Raw genomic sequence first — 26,129 nt, 5'->3', positions numbered from 1 at the left:
AATTCTTAATAAATTCTACTAATCTTTCTTGGGAGCAGTGACTTATTCTGTCTCAGACTGAGCACATTCCCCAGTGTGAAGATAGGACTGCAAAGCTAATCTTAGGGCTTTTGCCTTGCATGTCCAGTGAGTGAGTCTTTCTGCAGTGCCCCTCATCCCCAGCAGGGCAGCCTCTCCCCAGACTGAGAGCCATGCATTCCCACATTCCTCTTGACCTGTGGTCTGAGCTGCTCCTCATTCTGATGTCAGCATATCTGACACTCGAGCTCAGCCTCCTGAACTGTGCACCCGAGTGCAGAGCCAGAGAAGCTCTGCCCAGGCCAGGTGTCCAGCAGGTGCCACCTGCTCAGGTGGCAGCTCTTGCCTTCCTTCTTGCCCTTGCCCTTAGCTCTCTTCCTGGGGCTCACAGCCTCAAGTGGCCCCTAAAGACCTTCCCCTTCCAGTTTAGGCATCTACATCGTCTGTACTGCCCTGCAAGCCCATGCTCCTAGTGTGTTTCACTTGTAACTAAAGGTTTTAACAAACACTCCAAGGATAGATCCAGGATGGGAACCCATGCCTTCTGCTTCAGCTCTTCCCCTGTCTGTCTGTCTGTCTGTCTGTCTGTCTGTCTGTCTGGTTGTCTGTCTCTCCCTCTCTTTGATCTTATTTCTTTCACATTTAGCCGTGCCTTGCCCTGTCTTGTCTTCAGAATGCTTGTTCTTATTCTACCTTACAGCAGTCAGAATGGCTAAGACCAAAACCTCAGGTGGCAGCAGGTGCTGGCGAGGATGTGGAGAAAGAGGAACACTCATCTATTGCTGATGGAATTGCAAGCTTGTACAACCACTCTTGAAATCAGTCTGGTGGTTCCTCAGAAAATTGGTCATGGTACTACCGGAGGATCCCGCAATACCTCTCTCTCCTGGGCATATATCCAGAAGATGTTCCAACTGGTAAGAAGGACACATGCTCCACTATGTTCATAGCAGCCTTATTTATAGTAGCCAGAAGCTGGAAAGAACCCAGATGCCCCTCAACAGAGGAATGGATACAGAAAATGTGGTACATTTACACAATGGAGTACTACTCAGCTAGTAAAAATGATGAATTAATGAAATTCTTAGGTAAATGGCTGGATCTAGAAAATATCATCCTGACTGAGGTAACTCAGTCACAAAAGAACACACATGCTATGCACTCATTGATAAGTGGATATTAGCCCAAAAGCTCAGAATACCCAAAATACAATTCACAGACTACATGAAGCTCAAGAAGGAAGACCAAAGTGTGAATGCTTCGGTCCTTCTTAGAAGGGGGAACAAAATACTCATGGGAGGAAATACGGAGACAAAGTGTGGAGTGGAGACTGAAGGAAAGGCCATCCAGAGACTGCTCCACCTGGGGATCCATTTTATATATACAGTCACCAAACTTGGATGCTATTGAGAATGCTGGGAACTGCTTGCTGATAGAAGCCTGATATAGCTGTCTCCTGAGAAGCTCTGCCAGAGCCTGACAAATACAGAGATGGATGCACAGACTGATGGAGGAGTTAGAGAAAAGACAGAAGGAGCTGAAGGGGTTTGCAACCCCATAGGAAGAACAACAACAACAAACCAGACCCCCTCAGAGCTCCCAGGGACTAAATCACCAACCAAAAAGTACACATGGAGGGATCCATGGCTCCAGCCACATATGTAGCAGAGGATGGCCTTGTAAGGCCTCCATGTGATGGTCCTGTGAAGGCTTGATGCCCCAGTGTAGGAGAATGCTGGGGAGTGGGGGAGGTGTGAGTGGATGAGTGGGTGGGGTAGCACCCTCATAGAAGCCGGGAAGGGAGGATGAGGTAGGGGGTTGGGGGGGACGACGACCGGGAAAGGGGATAACATTTGAAATGTAAATAAAGAAGATAAAAAAATTTAAAAATTTTACTTACTGTAATAAATTGAGTCCTGCAAGTCTTCATGAAATCCTAAGGGACTCCTTATAAGTCTTCAAGATTCTCTAAGCATTTTAAACTTCTTTTTCTGTATTCCTATTTAAGCTTCATGTTCTAGGGATTCTATCATGTGCCTTTCCATTTCCCAGAACCCAGCATCAGTCTTTCTGATTTCCGTGTCTGCATTCCAGCTTCTTTGCTCAGTAGCCCTGGTCCTTCCTGACCCTCCTCTCTTCTACAGGTTGAGCTTGACAAACTCCTTAACTTCGGAGTTCACCTCAGTTGTCAGCTCCTCTGGCAATCCTTCCTCTGACTTCCTCAGCCATGCAGAGGTTCCATTTCCAATATGAAGCTCCCTGTGAACCTGTGCCTCCCCCTTTCACCACCTGCTCAAAAGCTAATCAACTGGACAGGGTTGTGTAAGATTGGGAACTTCATCTTATTCACCTCTGGATGCCTGGTGCCTATATGACTTACAGTAAATGATCAATAGATGCCCAGTTAGTGACAGAACAAGCTTAACATGGGATCTCTGGGTAGGAAGGAAGGCTCTGTGTTTACGGACTGATCTCGTTTGACTCCGGCCTGTCAAATCCATCATCGGGGCAGACACAGATCGCTTTTGCTCACCTCTGTATCCTCAAGGCTGAGTGTCTGGAAAAATCAGAGCGATAAATGCTGTTTGGCCTTAGCTGCTCTTGTAGAATGACATGGGCTGAATGGCTGAGACCCTGATGTTATTCCCTAAGAATCTCAACGAAGAGAGAGAATATGAGGTGTTAGGAGTATGATCCCAATTACATGTGTGGAGGCAGAAGGCTGGGTGGGGTAGCAATAGGCATGAGGAGGACATCTGGGAGATCATAGCTGACTCCTGCAGTACCCCTCCTCCACCTCAGCTCCAGAGGCCTCACTTGCAGGTTCCAGTTTGAGAGTCATCTGCACGGGCATCACTCTGTCCTCTAAACCTGAAAGCCGATGGTTCTAGTGTCTGTCTCTTGCAACTGGAAGTTTTTAAAGAACACACCAACATGGACCCAAGATGGAAACACATGCCTTCTGATCCTGTTGCTCCTTCCACTGACTCGGGGCTGTGGACATTGTTTTTAATATAGATTTCAACAGAAAGCCATACACCCCTCCCACCCCGCAGCAAGTACACATTTAATGTATTTTAATGACAATAAAGAAAGCTGTAATTGTGAATTGAGTGGGAAGAAACAGCCTGTGAGGCAAACCAAATCCCCTCTCAATTTAAGCTAAACCAGTAGGAGGGTCCCAAGACGCCAGAAATAGGTCTTAATAGAGTGCTTATTTGCACAGTCCTCTGTCTTCCCTGTTGGTCTTTCTACCCAAGTCCACAGGAGCCTAGGCTATCCCTCCCACCATACTCCCACCCCCTGTTGTCCTGTTTGCCAGGCAGGGCTGCACAGAGAGACAGGTAGTCGCAGGGCACTTATGTTTCTGCACCTCAAGTCTCAAGGCTGCTAGGTTACCGAGAATGCCAGGATAATGGTTTCTATCTGCATGTGGCCTTTTGACATGCAAGCTAATGAATATATTCCAGGTACAAATTGTTCTTTGCCATGTGCTATTCTGCAGGTCTCCAAACAGACAATTACTCCGTTCCACTCAGAATGGCTCAAGGACAGAGCTGAAGGCTGGCTTGCTTCAAAGCCTGGCTGTTTTCCTGCTTGCTTGCTCTCTCTCTCTCTCTCTCTCTCTCTCTCTCTCTCTCTCTCTCTCTCTCTCTCGCTCGCTCGCTTTTGCATTTGTGTTGAGAGGCAAACTACAAAACCACCTAAGCTCCCCTGCTATCCCACCCCACACACCTGACTGCGGGAGACTGCCAGCATTCTGGCTTCTGGAAGATCAAGTGATGCTTTCATGTGCCAAACAGGCAGCTTCAGTACCAGCAGGGACAATGGCCAGCCCAGAGGGTGTGCCACCCCTCATTGCTTCTACTTGGCAGCATACTACCGGGGGGGGGGGGTGTTAACTTCGGAAATATCCACGGGAAGAGCATACCTTGTAATCAGCATTTCCCAGAAATCACTCACAAGCCACATAGTCCATGAAAAGAGACAGATTCCGACAAATCCCATTCAATGGATATTATTGTTCCAAGTCTGCAGAGCTGAAGGCCAGCAATTTGAATCTGGCCGGATTTGATCTTTGAGAGAAATGCTTGATAAGGCTTAAAATACCCAGAAACCGAAGGAACAGGTAAGAGCCAGATACCCTGCTTAAGCTGGAATTTCAATGGCCTAGAAGGGACAGCCTTAAAAGTTAGGTTTCACAGCCAGCGTGGTGGCACATGCCTTCAGTCCCCACACTTGGGAGGCAGAGGCAGACAGATTTCTGAGCTTGAGGTTAACCTGAACTTACTTTCTCGATGTAGTTAGGGCTACACAGAGAAAGTCTGCCTCGAGAAACAAAACCAACCAAACAAGGAATTTGACTTTACTCTTCATTGGTGATCTCTGCTTGAAAAAAAAAATCAGTAAAAAATAGAGAAAGGAGGTGACAATTAAGAGCCTGTTATAAACCAAAACCTCCAGAATATGGTTGTCATACTATTTAGATAGAATGGAAGCAGAACATCCAGACAGATTGATCTTTACAAAAAGTATCCTGCAGGCTGGGCAATGTGGCGCAGTGGACAGAGTGCTTGCTTGGGTGTGTGCGGTCCTGAGTTTGTCTTCAGCTCTGCACAAAAGGGGTGTGGTGTCATGCACCTGTAATCTTAACACTCGGGAGGTGGAGGCCTGAAGAGTATGAGTTTGAAGGGTCAGCCTGGGCTATACAGAAGACTATCAAAAACGAGGCAAGCCCTTCCTTCTGTTTTGAGACAAGATCTTTCTATGAAGCCCTGACAAGCCTGGAATTCACCACACAAATGAGGCAGGCCTTGAACTCACAGAGATCATCTGCTTATGCCTCTCAAGTGCTAGAAACAAAGGCAAGCACCTCTATACTTGGATGTGTTTAGGTTTTACATCACTTCCTGGATGAGTTTCTAAGCTGCAGGCCTACCCTCATAGTTCACATTTGTCAGGTCACCCTACTGTATGAGCTAATTCCTTAAAATACAAATGTTGGAAAAGTGGGTTGAGAGGTTGCCCAAGGATGTTCACAGAAGCATACTGGAGGCAGGCTTTAGCCAGCTGGGGTCATAGGGCTCAGATTCAGGATCCTATCTTGAACAAAGACCTTCTAGGAATTAAGTTTTGAGGGCAGAATGTGGAGAAGTCAATAGTACTAATAGCCTATTGGGCAAGACAGGACCCCCAGTCTAAATAAAAGGGCTAAGAAAGAACATACCCACAGCTGAACACCTTTTGCAGAATATTACAGCACTGGCTATGAGAATATGGGCTGTATAACCTGTAAGCCCAAAGCTAATGTATAATGGCACACATTGGTTTATTCGTGTGGCTTTTCCTTCCTTCCTTCCTTCCTTCCTTCCTTCCTTCCTTCCTTCCTTCCTTCCTTCCTTCCTTCCTTCCTTTCTTCCTCCCTCCCTCCCTCCTTCCTTCCTTTCCCTACCTCCCTCCCTCCCTCCCTCCCTCCCTCCCTTCATTTCTTTTTCATTCAGTGCCTCACTCTGTAGCCCAGGCCATCTAGACTCCCTACATAACATAGGCTGGCTTAGAAAACACACACATACACACACACACACACACACACACACACACACACACACACACACAATTTTTAAAAACTTATTTTTAATCACATGCACATGTGTGAGTCTGCATGGGGGTAGACATAAAATGTGGTTGCTGGGACTTGAACTCAAATCCTCTGGACCAGTATGTGCTTTTAACCGATGACCCATCTTTCTAGCCCTTACATATATATTTTTTAAATGCTCTACATAATGAAATTATTTCTCTGTGCAAAGAACAAGAGTACTTGTTGTATGCTTTATAAAGGAGGTAGCTCAATGTCTCATCTGCGCAGGAGTGCAGACTAGATATGGAATTATTTCCTGAGAAGACAGAGCTCTGCCTGTACTCCTTACGCCCATCAGAGAACACTTAGCACTGACTCCTTTGAACCTACTGGTTTCAAATTGTTCAAGGACCCTTGCTGCAAGCAAGATGAATTCCCAGACATCTAAACCTCTTAACCTTAGAACAAAGAGTCAAGAAATTGTAGAATGATTGGACGCCAGGCAGGGCTCTTTCTTTTTGTGGCCATGACAGAATGTGGCTAGATATTCACCAAGCCTGTTTTCCCTTTCTCCTGCCCCCACAGCCTGGCTACCTTCCTCAGCCTTCTGGCAGTCTGTGTGGTTCTGTGACAGTTTTCCCAGAGTTTCCACTATGCCAGTGCCCCCATGTATGGCCCTTCATGCTTCCCTCTGGGCAATAACCTGGAAAATTCCTTGTGAAGGACAGACACCACAACATAGAAGACACCTGGATCTCTGAATTGCCACCTTGTAAGAGTTGTAATGGAGAAAAGAAGGGAGGGTTTGACGAAAAGTTACAGTTAGGATTTGGGTAAGGTTTTGAGGCCCAGGTAGAATTTCCATGGAAGAAAATGGAGTCAGGACTTATTGCAGGAAGAACAGCATAAAGAAGGGTGTTGATATAGCTACGGATTGGGCCTGTACACTGCTGAAAAGCTAAGGTGGCTTATGTGTAAGTCACAGGCCGTAGGTATGGGAGATGGCAAAGCTAGAGACATTACTCAGTGTCATCTATAGAAGCCTCTCAAGGCCAAGTGAAGTTTAGCTGTAGCTCCGTGAGCATTAGGAAATCCAGACAGTGATAGAATCAGAGTACAGCTCAGAAAGCACATCTTTGTGGTTAATTAGCGCAGATCATTAAGGAAGTGATTAAAGACTGAAAACCCACAAGTTTGGTTACTCCAGAGTCAGTGAGAGAAGGAAAATGCCAGGACTATGTGTGGTTATTAAAGAGAATAGTTAGAAGGATGCAGTAAAGGAGGTGAAAGCACTTGGCATTTGACAGAGGGGCCTGGGTAACACACTCCATCTTGGCTAGAGTTTGTATTGGTTTTGGAGTCTGGAAGGTTCATGACGCTACAGCAAATAGTCCTCCCTTGATCTCCCGAGTGATCAGGATACCCAAATATGAGTTCCACAATCATTATATTAAAAGTATGACAATTATTCCCCATCCATTGTCAAGTGTATTTTTTGTTTGGGATGAAAGCTTTCCCTTTACAGTGGCAGGTCTTGACCTCTTGAGTTCATGTGATCTCATTTCAGTCTCTGAGATGGTAAGACAATAGGCACATGATGCCCTGTGTGGCTCTCCAGCACACCTAGGGCATCTCACAATTACTTAGAAGGATGACTATAACAAAGGCTATAGGAATGGCAGGCTATAGGAATGGCTGTCCTAATAACAGTATTATTCTAAAGAAATGATAAGAACAATACTGGTACATGTTTAGTATGCATGCAGTCACTGTGGGTCTAACCACATGGCACCTCGTCGGCTGTTGCTAAATATGGAATCTATGGATATGTATCTGCCTTACCCCGACCATTAGGTTCTACCGGTTCTACCTCTTTAACCCCTTCAAATGGGGTTCAAATCTCACCTCAATGGAATTCATGGGTCTATTCAAATGAAAAGGGATAAGCAACCAGCAAATTTGTTAATAAATTATTACTATATAAGTAAAATGAAATGGAGACCAGCATTTAAATTCTCTGAGCAGTAAGTAAGTTAACGAAACCATGGTTACAGCCTTGATCTTGCTTGGTTTGCAAACAGAATCTAGACATAAGGGGAGCTGATCTATATAAATATCCACATTAAAGAAAAAGGAAGTTGATACTCAATTAGTGAGAAGCCATTAGTTAACTTATATAATAAGGGATTTTCCATGTGATATAGCAAAACAACCATAACATGTAACCTAGCAGTTTTACCTTGTCAAACCTCTACTGTTTAAATAGTCTCCTATTATTTATTGTTGCTGGTCTTTGATTATTGAGTAACATTAAGAAAATTAAAAAGGAACAAATTATTGGGAGAGCAAAAATGGTTGGAAAATCAATCATCATGGGTGCAGTGAGCACATCCTGTGTGGTTCTGTTCCCACGAAGAGCAGAGTGGGGGAGTGGATGAAGAACAGGAAAATCAAACAACCCCAAATAGGTCTTTCTCTTTGAGCTGGAGGTGGGCGTGGCTGGAAAGGAGAAAGAAAGCGATACAAGGTGATAGACAGAGGTTTGGGCCACAAAACTGAATGCTTCTGCCAAAATGTTGTGGAAATACACTTAAGATTTGTATTTTGTTAAGTGACTCTTCCAAAAAGCAAGCAAGATTGAACCATAGTTAATGATATGCAAAAACAGATGATGCATAAAACTAACTTTGAATAAAGCATAATAAGATGAGCTACGTGGTAGTGGTAGTACACACCTTTAATCTCAGCACTTAGGAGGCAGAGGCAGGTGGATCTCAGTGAGTCTGAGGCTAGCCTGGTCTACTTAGCAAGTTCCAGGATGCTAAGCCTGGTTGACTTAGCAAGTTTCAGGATACCCAGGGCTACATAATAGAGAAACCCTGTCTAAACACACGCACACACACAGAGAATATAAATGCATATATTATATATATGTATTATATACACACATGTGATACTTATGATAGAGGGATGGAACCAAATATGTAATAAGGCAGAGAGAGTAAGGTGTCAATGACAAAAATCTAAGTGGTGGATAAACGGGCACCCACATAGCCCTTCAATTATGTGTACGAATGGTTTGTTATTAAATGCTAGACAAAAATTTTTCAGTCTTAGCAAGAAGTAGAGGCCTGGACAAACCACCAACCTGAGGCACTGGCAGGCAAAAGGGAACCTTTTAGTTTCTCAATGCTAGATTGGGTTGCTCTCCCCTTTGAAGTAGATCATGACTACGTGTTGAAGAAGACGCTGTCTCACTCACGATCTTGTCTGTAAATGATTTTGTGGGTGCTGTAGAAAAATCTTTTTTTTTCTCCAGCTTTTCCTGAGGTCAGAACCCTGTTTTCTCCTCTCTGTAGACTGTTCCTTCAGGGACTGAGTAATGAGTCCTATGGCTCAGGGATGGAAGACGCCGACAGCACTTAAAACTCTGCCTCTGATAATTTTGTTTGGTATGTTGAAGTACCAGGTTATTTGAAATACCACATACCAATCTGATTTGTTCTCCATTTTTTGTTCCAAGAAGAAAGTGGTTTAACAGAAATGTCAATGTATTATCAGAGAAGCACGTGCGGTCTCCAGGGGAACAGAAAGGGCAAGAGCTGCTCGTTAAAAACACTCTGCTGTATCTCCCGTCTCAGGAACAGCACAAACGCAGGGCCGCCACAGGTGTCTCTCCTGTTTGTCCAGAGGCTCCATTGAGACGATAAGCATTTTCACCATAAAGTCTCCCATTCTATTCCTGGTACTAATTCCAATTATATATTTGCTTTCTCCTCCATGACACAGATGGAACATCCTTTAGTCACAAGGTTCAATATTTTAAAGGTAATTATTGTTTTTAATGTTTTCAGTAGTTGGTCAGCCACATGTAACCTCACAAAGTAACCTCATGTGACTTAATCACATTATGTGCTTGGTTGAGTTTCATTAGCTATTAACTAAATCGTTGATCAATTAATTAGTGTGCTTGTAGCTAATTTTTACTTAATTTTAAAATGTATGTGTGGGGTGTGTGTGTAGTGTGTGTGTGTACAGGGGCCTGTAGAGGCCAGAAGAGGATGTCAGACCCGGAACTGGAGTTAAAGGCATATGTGAGCCCCGAATGCTGGGAAAAGAACCTGGGTTGGCTGGCAGAGCAGCACATGCACTTGACCATCAAGTTTTCTTCCCAGCTCATCATTTTTTTTTCTTCTTTTTTTTAAAATATATTTTTTATTAGGTATTTTCCTCATTTACATTTCCAATGCTATCCCAAAAGTCCCCCATACACCCCCCTCAATCCCCTACCCACCCACTCCCACTTTTTGGCCCTGGCATTCCCCTGTACTGGGGCATATAAAGTTTGCAAGTCCAATGGGCCTCTCTTTCCACTGATGGCCGACTAGGCCATCTTTTGATACATATGCAGCTAGAGTCAAGAGGTCCGGGGTATTGGTTAGTTCATATTGTTGTTCCACCTATAGGCTTGCAGATCCCTTTAGCTCCTTGGGTACTTTCTCTAGCTCCTCCATTGGAGGCCTTGTGATCCATCCAATAGCTGACTGTGAGCATCCACTTCTGTGTTTGCTAGGCCCCGGCATAGTCTCACAAGAGACAGCTATATCAGGGTCCTTTTGATAAAATCTTGCTAGTGTATGCAATGGTGTCAGCGTTTGTAAGCTGATTATGGGATGGATCCCTGGATATGGCAGTCTCTAGATGGTTCATCCTTTTGTCTCAGCTCCAAACTTTGTCTCTGTAACTCCTTCCATGGGTGTTTTGTTCCCAATTCTAAGAAAGGGCAAAGTGTCCACACTTTGGTCTTTGTTCTTCTTGAGTTTCATGTTTCGAAAATTGTATCTCTTATATCTTGTGTATCCTAAGTTTCTGGGCTAATATCCACTTATCAGTGAGTACATATCATTTGAGATCTTTTGTGATTGGGTTACTTCACTCAGGATGATGCCCTCCAGCTCCAACCATTTGCCTAGGAATTTCATAAAATCATTCTTTTTAATAGCTGAGTAGTACTCCATTGTGTAAATGTACCACATTTTCTGTATCCATGCCTCTGTTGAGGGGCATCTGGGTTCTTTCCAGCTTCTGGCTATTATAAATAAGGCTGCTATGAACATAGTGGAGCATGTGTCTTTCTTACTAGTTGGAACATCTGGATATATGCCCAGGAGAGGTATTGCGGGATCCTCTGGTAGTACTATGTCCAATTTTCTGAGGAACTGCCAGACTGATTTCCAGAGTGGTTGTACCAGCTTGCAATCCCACCAACAATGAAGGAGTGTTCCTCTTTCTCCACATCCTCGCCAGCATCTGCTGTCACCTGAATTTTTCATCTTAGCCATTCTGACTGGTGTGAGGTGGAATCTCAGGGTTGTTTTGATTTGCATTTCTCTGATGATTAAGGATGCTGAGCATTTTTTCAGGTGCTTCTCTGCCATTTGGTATTCCTCAGGTGAGAATTCTTTGTTTAGCTCTGAGCCCCATTTTTTAATGGGGTTATTTGATTTTCTGGAGTCCACCTTCTTGAGTTCTTTATATATATTGGATATTAGTCCCCTATCTGATTTAGGATAGGTAAAGATCCTTTCCCAATCTGTTGGTGGTCTTTTTGTCTTATTGACGGTGTCTTTTGCCTTGCAGAAGCTTTGGAGTTTCATGAGGTCCCATTTGTCAATTCTCGATCTTACAGCACAAGCCATTGCTGTTCTATTCAGGAATTTTTCCCCTGTGCCCATATCTTCGAGGCTTTTCCCCACTTTCTCCTCTATAAGTTTCAGTGTCTCTGGTTTTATGTGGAGTTCCTTGATCCACTTAGATTTGACCTTAGTACAAGGAGATTGGAATGGATCAATTCACATTCTTCTCCATGATAACCACCAGTTGTGCCAGCACCATTTGTTGAAAATGCTGTCTTTTTTCCAGTGGATGGTTTTAGCTCTCTTGTTGAAGATCAAGTGACCATAGGTGTGTGGGTTCTATTCCATTGGTCTACTTGTCCGTTTCTATATCAGTACCATGCAGTTTTTATCACAATTGCTCTGTAGTACAGCTTTAGGTCAGGCATGGTGATTCCACCAGAGGTTCTTTTATCCTTGAGAAGAGTTTTTGCTATCCTAGGTTTTTTGTTATTCCAGATGAGTTTGCAGATTGCTCTTTCTAATTCGTTGAAGAATTGAGCTGGAATTTTGATGGCCAGCTCATCATTTGTAGAATTAATAAATGAACTTTTAGGGACACCTATCATTAGCTTTGTTTTCTATGTATCTGAGTTACTTATGTAAAATACTTTCATATGAAATGTGTTATATATTTAAGAATTTAAAGGTGTTTAGTTTCAATTCAGAAGTATGTAAATCTAATTCATACAACCTTATCTTCTTCCATTATTACATGGCAGCTTATACTTTGTATGCTTTTCTTTCTGCATTGCTTCCTTTGAAAGAGAAAGTTAGTGCTCCCAAGCCCCACTCAGGGGGCAAATGGCTTCTAAATCAGTAGCAGGAAACCAACAGCATCCAGGTGCTTGGCATCGCCCACAGATAAGCTTTTCAGTGTTAGGCCTTGGCATTCTAGCTTCAGCATCTTCTAGGGTGTTTACTTAAAAGGTAGATTCTGGGACCCATCCCTGATGCAGGTGTAATGGGAACATTTTGAGAAATGGCTTATAAGGAAGTGGGTGTTACATAACCCCAACACTAAGAAGCATACAACTTGCTCACCGGTGCGTTTAGAACATACCCAGCTCATCACTTCTATCTTTGCTTTAAATTCTCATCTTACAGTGATAGTTCAGAAGACAGTCAGGAGACAATGAGACTGGGTTCCTGTGGAAGAGCAGGGCAGGCACTGCAGGGAAAAGCCCAATGTTTCCCTGACAGTTGGGGTGGGCTTTTGTGTGACCACAACTAATTGTTGTTTCAGCCGGATTTGGACAGATAGTGCCTTCAAAGTTTTAATGTAGTTTTATATAGCGCGTACAAAGAGTAACAGGAGGCTAGCCCCTGTGAAGAAGTGTAACTTTTTATTAGGAAAGATGAAAGAAAAACGTGGAGGCGACTCAGTAAAATGCCTTCAGCCTAAGCTTGAGCACTGGGTTCAGATTCTTAGTACCCATGTGGACACCACCTGCCTTGGGATGGCATGGTCCCGCACACCCACAATGCCAAGAGTGGGAGGCAGGGACATGAGGATCCCTGGAGCTTGCTGACCTGTCAGCACAGCCTTATCGGGGAGGCCCCGGTCTGGAGTTCATATTCAACCCTCCCCAGTTGTCTAAAGTGCCATCTTGTAACTTCTAGTAGCTTTCCCTGATGTTTTTTCTCAATTAATGGACATTTCTTGATGACTTCAGGCAAGCTGAGGTTCTGGCTTACAGCCTCTCTGGGCCAGACAGCTACTCATTCCATTGTGACTGTGTCCATACACTTCACTGCTGAGAAACAGCATCTTAATTGCCTTCCTTGTATTGCATTCCCCAGACTGATTGCTGAATTGTGTGACTGCCAGCTTTGTTTTATTTGCTTTGTCTTGTGAGAACATTCCAAATGCTCCAGATCTGCCACCTACCCATTATCAGGTTTTTGTTCTTTGTTTTTTTAAGTTTCCTAAGCCAGCTACAAAGCCAGCATCCTGCATTTGGAGTCATCTTCCTAGATCCTAGGCTACCTTCTTTAGGTTTGTAACCCTTCGTTTTGCTTGGGCATCTCCTCTAGCAGCTTTTAAAGAGATGATACATGAAGAGGACCCACACACGTCTGTCTTTATTTGAGTGAGCATAGATGTATTAGTTGAAAATAATTTCCTTTTCAGAATTTGAAGGCATGTTTCCATTGCTTTTTATTTTTTGTTCCCTTCTTTCTTCCTTTCCTAAAGACACCTCAAACTCAATGAGTCTCAGTCAAACCAAATTCAAAGCCCACCTGAAACCTCGCCTTCTAACACAAAAACGTATCATGTCTCCTTTTCAGTATACACAATGCTTTGGTGGAAGCTATGATTATCACCCTTACCCTCACCCTGATGGATATTATATTTCAAATAAATTACTGGGCTGTGCACTTTTTTTTATGTAGAAAGTAGCAGAAACATGGAATTGCTAGTGTTTCGTATTCTTTGCATTTATGTTAGCAGCTTGGGACCTTGGCAGTTGGAGTGTGTCCGGTTTACACAGAGCAACAAGCTGGCAGTGTGGAACATCGTGCAAACAACGATCAGGATCTACACACTCCAGCTTTCTTCCTCCCTCAGTTTCCCGGGTTGTCAATGGGAATCTGCTTAATGACCTTGAACTAGGTTTCTTGTTTTCCCATATCCCAACTGTGCTTTCTGGTGCATCCTACCACACACACCACTTTCACTGAATTGTTTCAGAATACACATTGGAGAGAACTCATACTAAAATAGCCAGACGACAATTTCCTTGTGTCTAGATTTCCAGGGTGCTTTTGTCTTTCGTTTTGGCATGTATGAGGTGTTCTCTTGGTCTTATCCACAGTGAAACTGCTGCGTGCTGAGCATAGCATCCCTAGCTCTGGGAGATGTCAACATTTTAGTCTAAAGATGGTGAGACTGGCACATGTAATTTCCTCCCCTGCCTCTCTCCTTTCTGGTAGAAGGTTCAGCTCTGCATTGGCCACTTCAATTTCCTCTGTAAATAACTTGTTTCTTTTTCTGACTGAGTCACTGAGTCCTACAAATTCTGGATATTGGTGGCTTTCAGGTTATGTTCATTGCAAGAAAGCGCTATTGCTTTATTTGATGTGCAACTGTTCTATAGAATTGACTTTTTTCTTTTGTATGGTCTGGTCTCTCTCTCTTGATGGATGACTTTTGGAAAATCATTTTTCCTCTCAATGCTCTATACCCTCATTTTCCTGTTGAAAACAAAGGCTGTGACTTAATAGTTTAAATAATTTCTCTATAAAAGTTTCCAAAAAATCCTAATCATAGAAGACAAACAGAAAATAACACTAAGTCTGATATTGTCAACTATTTTTAATATATATTACTCTTAGACATACTAATACTAGATTTTGTGTGTGTGTTTCTTTTCCTGAAGAACTTTCCTGTTAGGGCCACATCCTTTTCAAGTGCTGCAAATATTGTATTTTATAGACATAGTAATTATTTCTTTGACATTTATGCTTTTTTCCAAATTTAAAAGATGCTGAAACAATTAAATTTTTTCTTTCTTTCTTGGGTCAGTCTGGCTTGCAAATACACTGCCAGTCTCTCCCATACCACACCACTGCCAGGGTTACAAACATATGCTACTGTACTTGCCTCTGCCTGAGCACCAGGGATCCAAATCATTGTATAACACACCTCCTGGAGAGACAGGAGCAAATGTCTGTTAACCCCAGATATGGACGTTCAAAGGAAGGAGACCATCAAAATTGCATCACCAAAAGCCCGTTCCAGCAGAGTCACAGCTCAGGAAACCTGGAGTGTATTAGACAACCTACAGGCAGCTCAACAGGTTCCAGTGCTCTTTCTAGGGAGTTCGGTAGGTCCAAGCCTCCTTCAGACAGCTCTGCTGGTCTCTGCTTTGCCAGGAGGCTCAGTTGGTCTTCTAGACAGCTCAGCGTGTCTCAGAGCCCCTCGGCAATCATTGCTTATCTATGCTTGGGGAGGGAGGAGTCTAGTGTACCTGGTCAATTTTAAGATCTTCTAAGTTGTGTATTTGCTGAGCTTAAGGAAGTTCCCAGCTTCCCTTAGAATATTCTCTTCTTCTAGCTCCTCTATACCGTCTTATGTCAAAACAGCTTCCTTCTAAGACAGGTTTTGACCTTAGAGGAAACTGCTACATAACACAAACTGGCTCACCTGCTTCATGGGCTAGCTCAGCAGACTCTCTGCCTCTTTGAGTTCATCTCTTTGTTCATGGTTATCAGGTAATTATAACTAAAGAAAAAAGTTTGAATGGAGGCATCCTACACACTGGTGGACAATGCTTACTAAATGAAGACCTAGGTTATTAAATGAAACTCTCAGTGCCAGGTGTGGGGCACCCTTAAAAGTAACTAGTTAAGGAGGCTCCCAAAACAACACATCTTTTGCCATCGCTCTTGGTTGCCTGTCGTAGCCAGATGACAAGCCCCTACTGTTGAAGGCACATTTACAACACATTTACTTGCAGGACATAGAGAATCAATCTGGAGCTGCCTGGAAACTTCCTCCTTCACTGGACAGTTTTCAGCGCCAGAAGGTGCCGAGCACATCACCAGGGAGAAAAGCTTTTATGGACTTAGTTGGTGGTAGGCCCTGCATGTTACAGTTTCTACTGAACAACAATGGCATGCCTGTCAATGCTTCCTAGTTGGATTTGAGGCCGGCTCTATAGGAGACAATTCATGTCTAGTACTGCAAAACTGGTCAAATGCCTGTGGTGTGGAAGTCATGGGTTCTAAGGACAAACCTACTACTGCTGCTTTGTTAAATGGCTAGGTTTTCAGAGTGCTTTCTAAATACCTGTGTTTATACCCTGTATTAGTGCTCTTAACCCTGGTTGGAGAAGAAGTTCTGTTTTTTTTTTTTTTTTTTTCAGTAGAGAGCATCCAGCTTACAGACACAAGGCTGATCAAAGTGTAGAGACTAAGTGACTGTTTACTATTCAGCTCTGAACAGACCATTTCTATCAGTAGACTTGTCTAAGGCTCAGGGAGCACTGAAGAAGTGGTGGAAAGAATGAAGGCCTGAAGCCTGGGGAATAGGGCCATGTATATATAATGCTGCCTTCTGGACATGGCATGGACACCACACTCACAAGCTCACAGCAGCTGTGGTGATCTGCAGACCCATATTCTAGCTTGGATGGAGGAGAGGCTCCTAAGACTGCACCCAGCTGAAGAGCTATTGGTAACTGATGGCTCTGTGTGTGTGTGTGTGTGTGTGTGTGTGTGTGTGTGTGTGTGTGTCCACTGGCAGGCTGCCCGTACTCCAGTGGACAGCACACATGCAGGAACATGAAGAAAGCAATGACTGGTTTCAGAAGGTTATGAAAAGAGAAAGAAGATACAAAGGTAGTGGGGGAGTGGGGATGAGGACCTGGTATGATTAAGACACATCGTAAACATGTAGGAAATTGTCAAGTAAAAGATAAAAAAAGACCATACTAATTTACAAGGCCAGGCAGAAATACTTTCTCTGACCTGATGATCTGAAACCCTGCTGAGATGAGGAAAGCCATTTTAATGCTCATTTTTTTATTTTTATAAAGTTTAGTTTCTAACTTATTAAATTTTCATTTCAAGCAGTATCCATTCTCAATTCATTATCTCTGAGTTCTTAACAGTAGCTATTATGCTTGCTATTACTTAGTTTTTTCTTTCTTTTTTTTGTAGAGAGTGCCTATTCTTGTTCTGTCACTGTACTATCCTTTGGAATCTCACTGAAGATGAGAAGCAGACAATTTCAGTGTTTCAGATCTTACATAATCTTCCACCTGCTCTCGTCTCCATGGAACACAATGGAGTTCTCCATTTACTGATTTTCTGTCTGAGTGAGCAGAGCTTTGCTGCAAGTGTGATGTGCATACAATAATCCAGTCTCTACTTTGATGGAATTTTCTTTATAGTCTGAGTTCCAGCTCTGCTGTTTAAAACCTGTTTCTGCCCTTTGGACTTACCTGCCTAGCTCCTACTTTTATGAGCCCACACATCTGCTCATGCTCCAGGGGCTCTACATCACTGGGGTCTCTTGTACACACAGTACCCTGTGCATATGCTGGGGAGCCACTTGAGGTCTCATGGGAGGGGCACTGAGACCTTTATAGCAAGTGACATTTCTTAAGGCACTTTTACTATAACCTTGTTAGATTACTGGGAAATGACAACATATTGTTTAGAATTATATAGGGGCTAGGGTTGGGGTGGCTCAGCAGTATAGCATTTGCTCAGCACGCACTGGGTCTTAGGTTCCATCCCCAGGATCACAAAACAAACAATTCTTCCAACTACCCCTCCCTAAAGAAATAATTACTCATAGATCTAAAGCCAGCAAAAGTCCCATGGTCTTATAAAAATGCATAGCTTTAGGAGGGGAGCAGAGAACTTGAAAGCATCTTCCTGTTAGTCTTTCTTCTCGTAGACTTCAAACTTATACTTGATGCCTTTTTCCTCCTGGACCTCAGAGAGGACGCCTGGGTATCTGGAAAAGAAAAAAAATTCATGATTCAATTCAACATCCACTGAAAACACAGTGTGGCTTCCCTGACTTCTCACTCAGGGGCATCAGCACTGTGGGATATGAAGCAAGTTTTCCTCCCTCTTTCTTCAACATGGCAAGTCACTTCTAAGGTCACATTCACAACACAGGTGGCAGAAGGAAACAGTAAACTATGTGAAGCCAGAAAGTGCAACCTCTCAAATCTTCTCTTTTATTTCACATTCATAATTTTTCCTCATAAAAATGAGCCCTAGTTCCTATTTCTCTTGTATCTTTCCACTCTACCAAGAGCTACTAGGCAATTTCTAAGGAACCTTGCAAGTAATAGCTAAAATCACATTTCTAAGAAAAGAAAAACAAATTATCTGTAGCTAAGGACTGAAGGTGTATGCCCGGAGCCAGGCAGACTCTTGGTTTCTGTTGATTTATGGACACACCATGGCTTTCCTAGCCTGGCAGCATGTGGCAGATTGTGACTGCTTTGTTAGAACCACAATGCACCTGACTTCTCCATCCCCTAACTCTTACATAGGTCTCTGCTCAGACCCTCTGGCCACTCTGCCTCCCAGGAGCACTCCCAGGGAGCTCTCCCAGGTCCCTGCAATGATGACAATGGCTCCTAGAATGCAGCTCCATCCCAGAGTACAATAGAGGGAGCTGGCTGGGAGCTGCCGTTTTCATCTTTTCTCTCCTGTGTGTACCTATCTGTACTTGGCTTGCAATCCAGTCTTCTTCTTGGAATAGCCTATAACTGACATGGTCCTTAAAGTCCCTTCTAGTGTTAGGTGATACTTTACACCACTGTTGCCACGAATGCTGCAGAAAACTGTAAAATGTCTTGTGATATAGAATGCACTGATGAGAAATAGCAGACATTAGTTACAAAATTGAACACAATGTCAGAGCTCTATTTGCTAACTGCTCTCTAGCCTCTCGGTGGTAACTCTGTAGCACTCCTGCCTTTTGAAACTGGTTTTACTAGGCCTGTTTTCACTATGATCTGAGTCTCTTTGGAATGAGTCAGGGAAAGTCACATTTGCATATTTTTGGTGTGTAAAATTTGGCATCAAAACTGTCAATCACTAAGACAGAGAAAGTAAAGTGCCAAGAGGTTCTTTCAAAAGCCAAGAATGATAAAATCTGATAAATAGCCAGCCGAATATGTTCGATAGCTACCTCATTAAATGCAATTTTTCTGTAAAACTAAAATTGAGCTCTTCTTAAATCAGTTTTTCCTCTACTATCTTTAGGTCTTTTAAAATAATGGTTATAATTACAATCACAATTGTAAACTTTTTTGGTTTTGAGATAGGATCTTATTAACTCCTAAGCCATTTTCCCAGCCCAGGGCTTGGACTCTAGAGTTCAAGGCCCACAGGAATTGGTGTACTACCTATTCATAGGCTTCACCCACTTCCTCCTATTTAGAATCTTCAAGCATTAAGAGTCAGAATAAATAGCAGCTCTGAAATAATAAAAGACTAAAACAATCCAGAGATGATTCAGTTGAAGCTCTCAGAGGCAAACACAATTCTTGAAACAGTTTTCCAAAAGAAAACAAACTGCAACTAAAATAAAATGGGCATTTCACCAGAAACACAGGGTCTCATGGAGATTTTGCCAAGATCCTCAAGAGTCAAGAGTAATGGGATCAGAAGAGGAAACACCAGTACATCTAATATTTACTCCATGATGCTCCCTGATGAGGGGCAGGGGCCCTAGGTTTGGAGCCAACTAGCAGCTCTGCTGTGGTGCAAGGAGTCTGTCTTCCAAGGCATCATGTGTTAAAAGCCTGGTCTTGTATGATGATGATGCTGGTGGATCTTTAAGTGTGACCTAGGTTAATGGGACTTTGAGACTCCTGCTTCTCCCTGTCTTCCTGATTCCAAGAGTGAAAGCTCTCTCCAGGGATGCTTGTCATTGGGATCCATCTGCCTGAGGTCTTCACCAGCAGCAATGCTGAGGCTCAGAGCACACACCTTTCAGGCTCCAGAACTGTGAACTAAATATCTTTTTTCTAAAGTTTGTCTGCCTCAGGCATTCTATTAGTGATAATAAAATGGGCTAGCATAGCTAGACCGTTTGCCTTAGCATCTTTTTTTTTTTTTTTTTTTGAGCTCATTAAACAGAATACTGCTGATATAAAACTTTTGAGCCTGCTGGTTTGGTTGAGGTCTCATGATGTTTGAGATAGAAAAATTTCTTCCAAGCGATATTAATGAGAACAGAGCTGTATGGGACGGGCTGGCACGGTGCTGCTGAAGTAGCAGTTGCATAGGCAAGGACTTAAAGGAAAAAAGGCCAGGGCATGGTAAAACCACCGGTTCATTAATATGAACTTTGGATCTTAGCTTCATCCATTTTCTAATTCATTCTCCATTCACAGCAGTCCTTGCTTTTATCTTTACTTCATTAGAGTAGTGACTGAAAAAAACATCGTAAGTCATATGATGTTAATCAAAGTTACTGTGTTTGAATGGAAACCGGTATAAACTAAGAGTAATATATTCAGCTTTTGGAGACAATGGGGATCAAAATGAGTGTTAATGAGCTTACCATTCATCCACATAAAAATATCAGATGTGGTGCCAGGGGTGCACGTCTAATGCTGTGGAGGTAGAGACAGGAGCTGTTTGGGGTTTATAGGCTAGACAGCCTACTGAATGAATCTGGCAAGGAGAGACCAGTCTCAAAGAGGACAGTGCTTCTTAAAGATGATACCTGAGGCTGTCTTTTGACCCCTATATGTAAAACACACACACACACACACACACACACACACACACACACACACAGAGAGAGAGAGAGAGAGAGAGAAAGAGAGAGAGAGAGAGAGAGAGAGAGAGAGAGAGCGAGAGCAATACCCCATCACTCCAAGGTTCAGGGATCATTGTGGAAGAGGGGTTAGTAGAGATTAATGGATAGTTGCAAAACAGTTGTAGTTTCTGGACAAGAGAAAGCTGTCATACGTATGAGTTTGACTGCATGTTATCAAACCCATACAAGATGTAAGCATGGGAGACAAAGCCAAGAAGTCCAAGTAGTCTCAGGAGCTACCGACAACTAATGGCCACTGGGGGAGGAATTTTTCTTCAGGATGTGGCCTCTGAATGTAGCACATAGGTGAGCCCACAGTCATATACATGCTGACTGCACTACATGGACTCAAGGTCCATGTAAAACAAAACAAAAGCTGTGAAATAGTGAGGGAATAGTTGTGGGGAGGATAGGATAGGAAACAGAAGAGATGAAATGGGGTATGGATTTGGTAATTTATTTTAAAAATGTAATAAAATACACACATAAACAAATACACATGCAAACCTAATAGGGGCTGATGGAAAGATGGAGGGCAATGGCGAATGACTAAAGCTCATTCTGACCTTAGCAATGAGAAGTTCTCTCGTGTACAGCAGCTGAGACAAGGGCCCAGGGCAGAGTCCTTCTACTTCCTTCTAGACATAGAGTACACTTACTGTTGTTACAACAGAAGATGAGGACATCTGGGTAGGAGGAATCATAATCAAGAAAACGTTCCCATCAGATTGGCCTATATTATCTGTGTGATTAATTGACACGAGTGGTGCCATCCCATGGTGGGTGGGTACTCATGGGCAGGTGGTCCTGGGGCATACAAGAAAGCAGGGTGACTAAGCCACAAGGAGAAACCTGGTAAACAGCATCTGTTCCTACTTCCAGGTCCTGCTCTGACTTCTTTCCATGATGTACCTGGAAGCATAAGATGAAATAAACCCTTTCTTCTCCAAGTTGCTTTTGGTCAATATGTTTTTTTCACAGGGGTAGAAACCCTAAGACACTTATTGTCTAGAGGCTTCCCTTGTTCTACTTTTAAAGGAAGACAGACCCACTTAAGGTCTCCCCTTTACTCTATGTTAATGAGGCTGCTGTGATGTTAGTGCAGGTCAGAGAACACATGGCTATCAAATGCTGCATTGAAACAGGTGTTTGTTCCTGTGTAGTGTCATTTAGAATGTTCATGTCACAGCAATGGCTTTGTGCTGTCTCAGTCCTCTCACCACAAACTCCTGTGATGGCAAAGAACTAACACATACTATCCTTAGCTTTTTGAAGCAAGCAGGAGACAGTGCTTTTTAACTCACCCTGCAAGCTAACATATCCTGATTCTAAGACCAACTGAACATTGATAACATCATACACAAATGTCTCATAGAGACACAATACAAAATCCTTAATAAAATGGTAGCAAACTGACTCTACTAACATATAAAAAAGTATCACATACAATTCCCAAGTAGAATTGACCTTGGAAATGCAATATTAGTTTAATATAACCAATCACGTAATATACAGTATTAATAGTGTCAAATGGTTTAGAAAAAAACATGGCAAAATCCAGCAGTTCTTCGTGATCAAAGCACTTAATGAACTAGAGATCAAAGGGCCCTTCCTCAGTGTGAGAGTCATGTGCTTTCCCACTAGGACCATGATCAAGACAAGACGTCTGTCTAATTTCCTAGTCACCCTGCTGGAGGTTCTGGATCAGATACACAGGCAAGAGAAAGAAACAGCAAGCATCTGACTAAAAGGAGGACATACAGCTGTAGATGACACTAACAGGGCAGTTCTCACTCTCACCTTTACTTCCTTACACGAGTGCTAGGAAGGGACCAACATTTATAATCGCTAATTCTAGCTTTAGAGTTACAGGGTACCAGTTACAGGATATCAGATATAGTGACCTGTAGTTTTATACACTAGTTCGAACATTCTGAAAACAGCCTCAAAAGAAACAAAACATACTCAAGGCAGTGCAAGAACTGAACAGTAAAGCATTACTTACCAGAAGAGAGTAAACATCTACCTAGGTTTAGAACTTCATACTGTTTAGAGACAGTTCTCTTCAGAGTGCTCTATGGATACAATACCTATGAGAATCCCAGCTTGCTTACTATCAGAAGCTGGCATACTAATATAAAATTAATATGGAAACCCAAGGGACCTAGAACAGCTAAAGCAATCTTGAGATAGAACAAATCTGAAAGGTTTAATGCTTCCTGATTACAGTTAGAATTACATGTAGTAAGCCAAGTGAAGTAGTTGTAGTTCCAGCCCCTGAGAAATGGAAGCAGGTGGTCATTCTTGGCTACCTAGTGAGGTTCCAGGCCAGCCTGGGCTACATGCGACCCAGTTAAAACCAAAACAAGGGGCTGGAGAGATGGCTCAGCACTTAAGAGCACTGTCTGCTCTTCCAAAGGTCTTGAGTTCAATTCCCAGCAACCACATGGTGGCTCACAACCATCTGTAATGAGATCCGATGCCCTCTTCTGGTGTGCCTGAAAGACAACTACAGTGTACTCATAAAAAAACAAAACAAAACAAAACAAGACCGTGAAGTAGTAACACAATGATACCCATAGACCAATGGAAAAGAACTGAGAGTCCAGAAAATATTTTACATTTATAATCAACTAAAACTGTGGTGATGTATAGGAATGAATGTAGTACAGCAAGACAAAGGAGTTGCTTAGTCTCCACAAGTGAATGTCATGATGTGTCCCTTTGTCAGCAAAGGTGTTGGCTTGCTTTTTAAAAGTCAGAGAACCACAGTGGCATTTAAGTTGTTAAGGATCCTCAAGGGTCAGCACCTTGGAAATGTTTTGATTAAAACTGTTAAGCATTCTGTGCTCTGGAGATGACTGTGCCACAGCTCTCTGTACCCAAATTCCTCCCCGAGAGAACTAGTCTCCCAGGAGGGCTGACACACAGGCTTACAGAAGGGACAAGCAACAGAGATAGCAAGACCAGCTAAGACCAGAGATAACCAGATGGCGAGAGGCAAGGGCAAGAACATAAGCAACAGCAACCAAGGCTACTTGGCTTCATCAAACCCAGTTCTCCCACCACAGCAAGTCCTAGATACCCAACACACCAGAAAAGCAAGAGGTCTTTAAGAAGGATATAAATAATTCACTTAAGAAATACAGAGCCGGGCGGTGGTGGCGCACGCCTTTAATCCCAGCACCTGGGAGACAGAGGCAGGTGGATTTCTGAGTTCAAGGCCAGCCTGGTCTACAAAGTGAGTTCCAGGACAGCGAGGGATACACAGAGAAACCCTGTCTCGAAAAAACAAACCAAAAACCACCCCCCCGCCCCCAAAAAAGGAGAGGGGCCGAAGAGATGGCTCAGAGGTTTAGAGCATTGGCTGCTCTTCCGGAGGTACTGAGTTCAATTCCCAGCAACCAAATGGTGGCTCACAACCATCTGTATTGGAATCTGATGTGCTCTTCTGGTGTGTGTCTGAAGATAGCTGCAGTGTACTCATATAAATAAAAAATAAATTAATTAATTAAAAAAAAACAAGAAATACAGGAGAACACAGGTAAACAGGTAGAAGCCCTTAAAGAGGAAACACAAAAATCCCTTAAAGAATTATAGGAAAATACAACCAAACAGGTGAAGGAATTGAACAGAACCATCCAGGACTTAAAAATGGAAATAGAAACAATAAAGAAATCACAAAGGGAGACAACTCTGGAGTTAGAAAACCTAGGAAAGAGATCAGGAACCATAGATGCAAACATCACCAACAGAATATAAGCGATAGAAGAGAGAATCTCAGGTGCAGAAAATACCATAGAAAACATTGTCACAATAGTCAAGGAAAATACAAAAAGCTCCTAACCCAAAGTATCCAGGAAATCCAGGACACAAAGAGAAGACCAAACCTAGGGATAATAGGTATAGAAGAGAGTGAAGAGTCCCAACTTAAAGGGCCAGTAAATATCTTCAACAAAATTATAGAAGAAAACTTCCCTAACCTAAAGAAAGAGATGCTCATACTCATACAAGAAGCCTACTGAACTCTAAGTAGATTGGACCAGAAAAGAAACTCCTCCTGTCACATAATAGTTAAAACACCAAATGCACAAAATAAAGAAATAATAAAAGCAGTAAGGGAAAAAGGTCAAGTAACATATAAAGGCAGACCTATCAGAATTACACCAAACTTCTTACCAGAGACTATGAAAGCTAGAAGATCCTGGGTAGATGTCATACAGACCCTAAGAGAACACAAATGCCAGCCCAGGCTACTATACCCAGCAAAACTCAATTACCATAGATGGAGAAACTAAGATATTCCATGACAAAATGAAAATTACACAATATCTTTCCACAAATTCAGCCATACAAAGGATAATAGATGGAAAACTCTAACACAAGGGGGGAAAGTACACCCTAGAAAAAGCAAGAAAGTAATCTTCTTTCAAGAAACCCAAAAGAAGATAGCCACACAAACATAAAAATAAGAGCAAAAATAATAGGAAGCAACAATCATTATTCCTTGATATCTCTTAACATCAATGGACTCAACTCCCCAATAAAATGACATAGAATAATATAGCCTGGATATGTAAACAGGACCCAGCATTTTTCTGCATGTAGGAAACACACCTCAGAGGCAAAGACAAACACTACCTCAGAGTAAAAGGCTGGAAAACAATTTTCCAAGCAAATGGTCTCAAGAAACAAGGTGGAGTAGACAATCTAATATAGAATAAAATTGACTTTCAACCAAAAATTATCAAAAAAAAAAAAAAGCTACTCATCAAAGGAAAAATTTATCAAGATGAACTCTCAATTCTGAACATCTATGCTCCAATGCAAGGCACCCACATTCATAAAAGAAACTTTAGTAAAGCTCAAAGCACACATTGTATCTCATACAATAATAGTGGGAGACTTCAACACCCCACTCTCATCAATGGACAGATCATGGAAACACAAACTAAACAGAGACACAGTGAAATTAACAGAAAGTTATGAATCAAATGGATTTAACAGATATCTATAGGACAGTTAATCCTAAAAGAAAAGAATATATCTTCTTCTTAGTACGTCATGGTACCTTCTCCAAAATTGACCATATAATTGGTCACAAAGCAGGCCTCAACAGATACAAGAAGATTGAAATAATCCCATGCATTCTACCAGATTACCACAGACTAAGTTTGGTCTTCAGTTATAACAAAAACAACAGAAAACCCACATACACACAGAAGCTGAACAATGCCCTATTCAATGATAACATGGCCAAAGAAGAAATAAAATAAGAAATTAAAGACTTTTTAGAATTCAATGAAAACGAAGGCACAACATACCCAAACGAATGGGACACAATGAAAGCAGTGCTAAGGGGGAAAACTCATAGCTCTGAGTACTTCCAAAACAAAACTGGAGAGAGCATACACTAGCAGCTTAATAGTACACCTGAAACACAATAGTACACCTAGAACAAAAAGAAGCAAATACACCCAAGAGGTGTAGACATCAGGAAATAACCAAACGAGGACTGAAATCAACCAAGTAGAAACAAAAAGAATTT

The 26,129-nt window shown here is 42.5% G+C and overlaps 1 protein-coding gene across 1 annotated transcript in view; it reads right to left on the bottom strand.

Annotated features, from left to right (window-relative positions):
- Positions 1-13,417: 13,417 nt before the first annotated feature.
- The window catches only part of Dhfr (dihydrofolate reductase), a 34,271-nt gene continuing 21,559 nt past the window's right edge, over positions 13,418-26,129 (bottom strand). Inside the window, exon 6 of the mRNA NM_010049.3 lies at positions 13,418-17,746. Within this exon, the coding sequence (NP_034179.1) occupies positions 17,668-17,746 (79 nt within the window). The 3' untranslated portion in view covers positions 13,418-17,667. The remainder of the gene's footprint in view (positions 17,747-26,129) is intronic.

Source organism: Mus musculus, chromosome 13, assembly GCF_000001635.26.
Source record: "Mus musculus strain C57BL/6J chromosome 13, GRCm38.p6 C57BL/6J".
Taxonomy (NCBI): domain Eukaryota; kingdom Metazoa; phylum Chordata; class Mammalia; order Rodentia; family Muridae; genus Mus; species Mus musculus.
The sequence above is the reverse complement of the archived record's forward strand: the minus strand, read 5'-3'. Positions and strand labels throughout refer to the sequence as shown.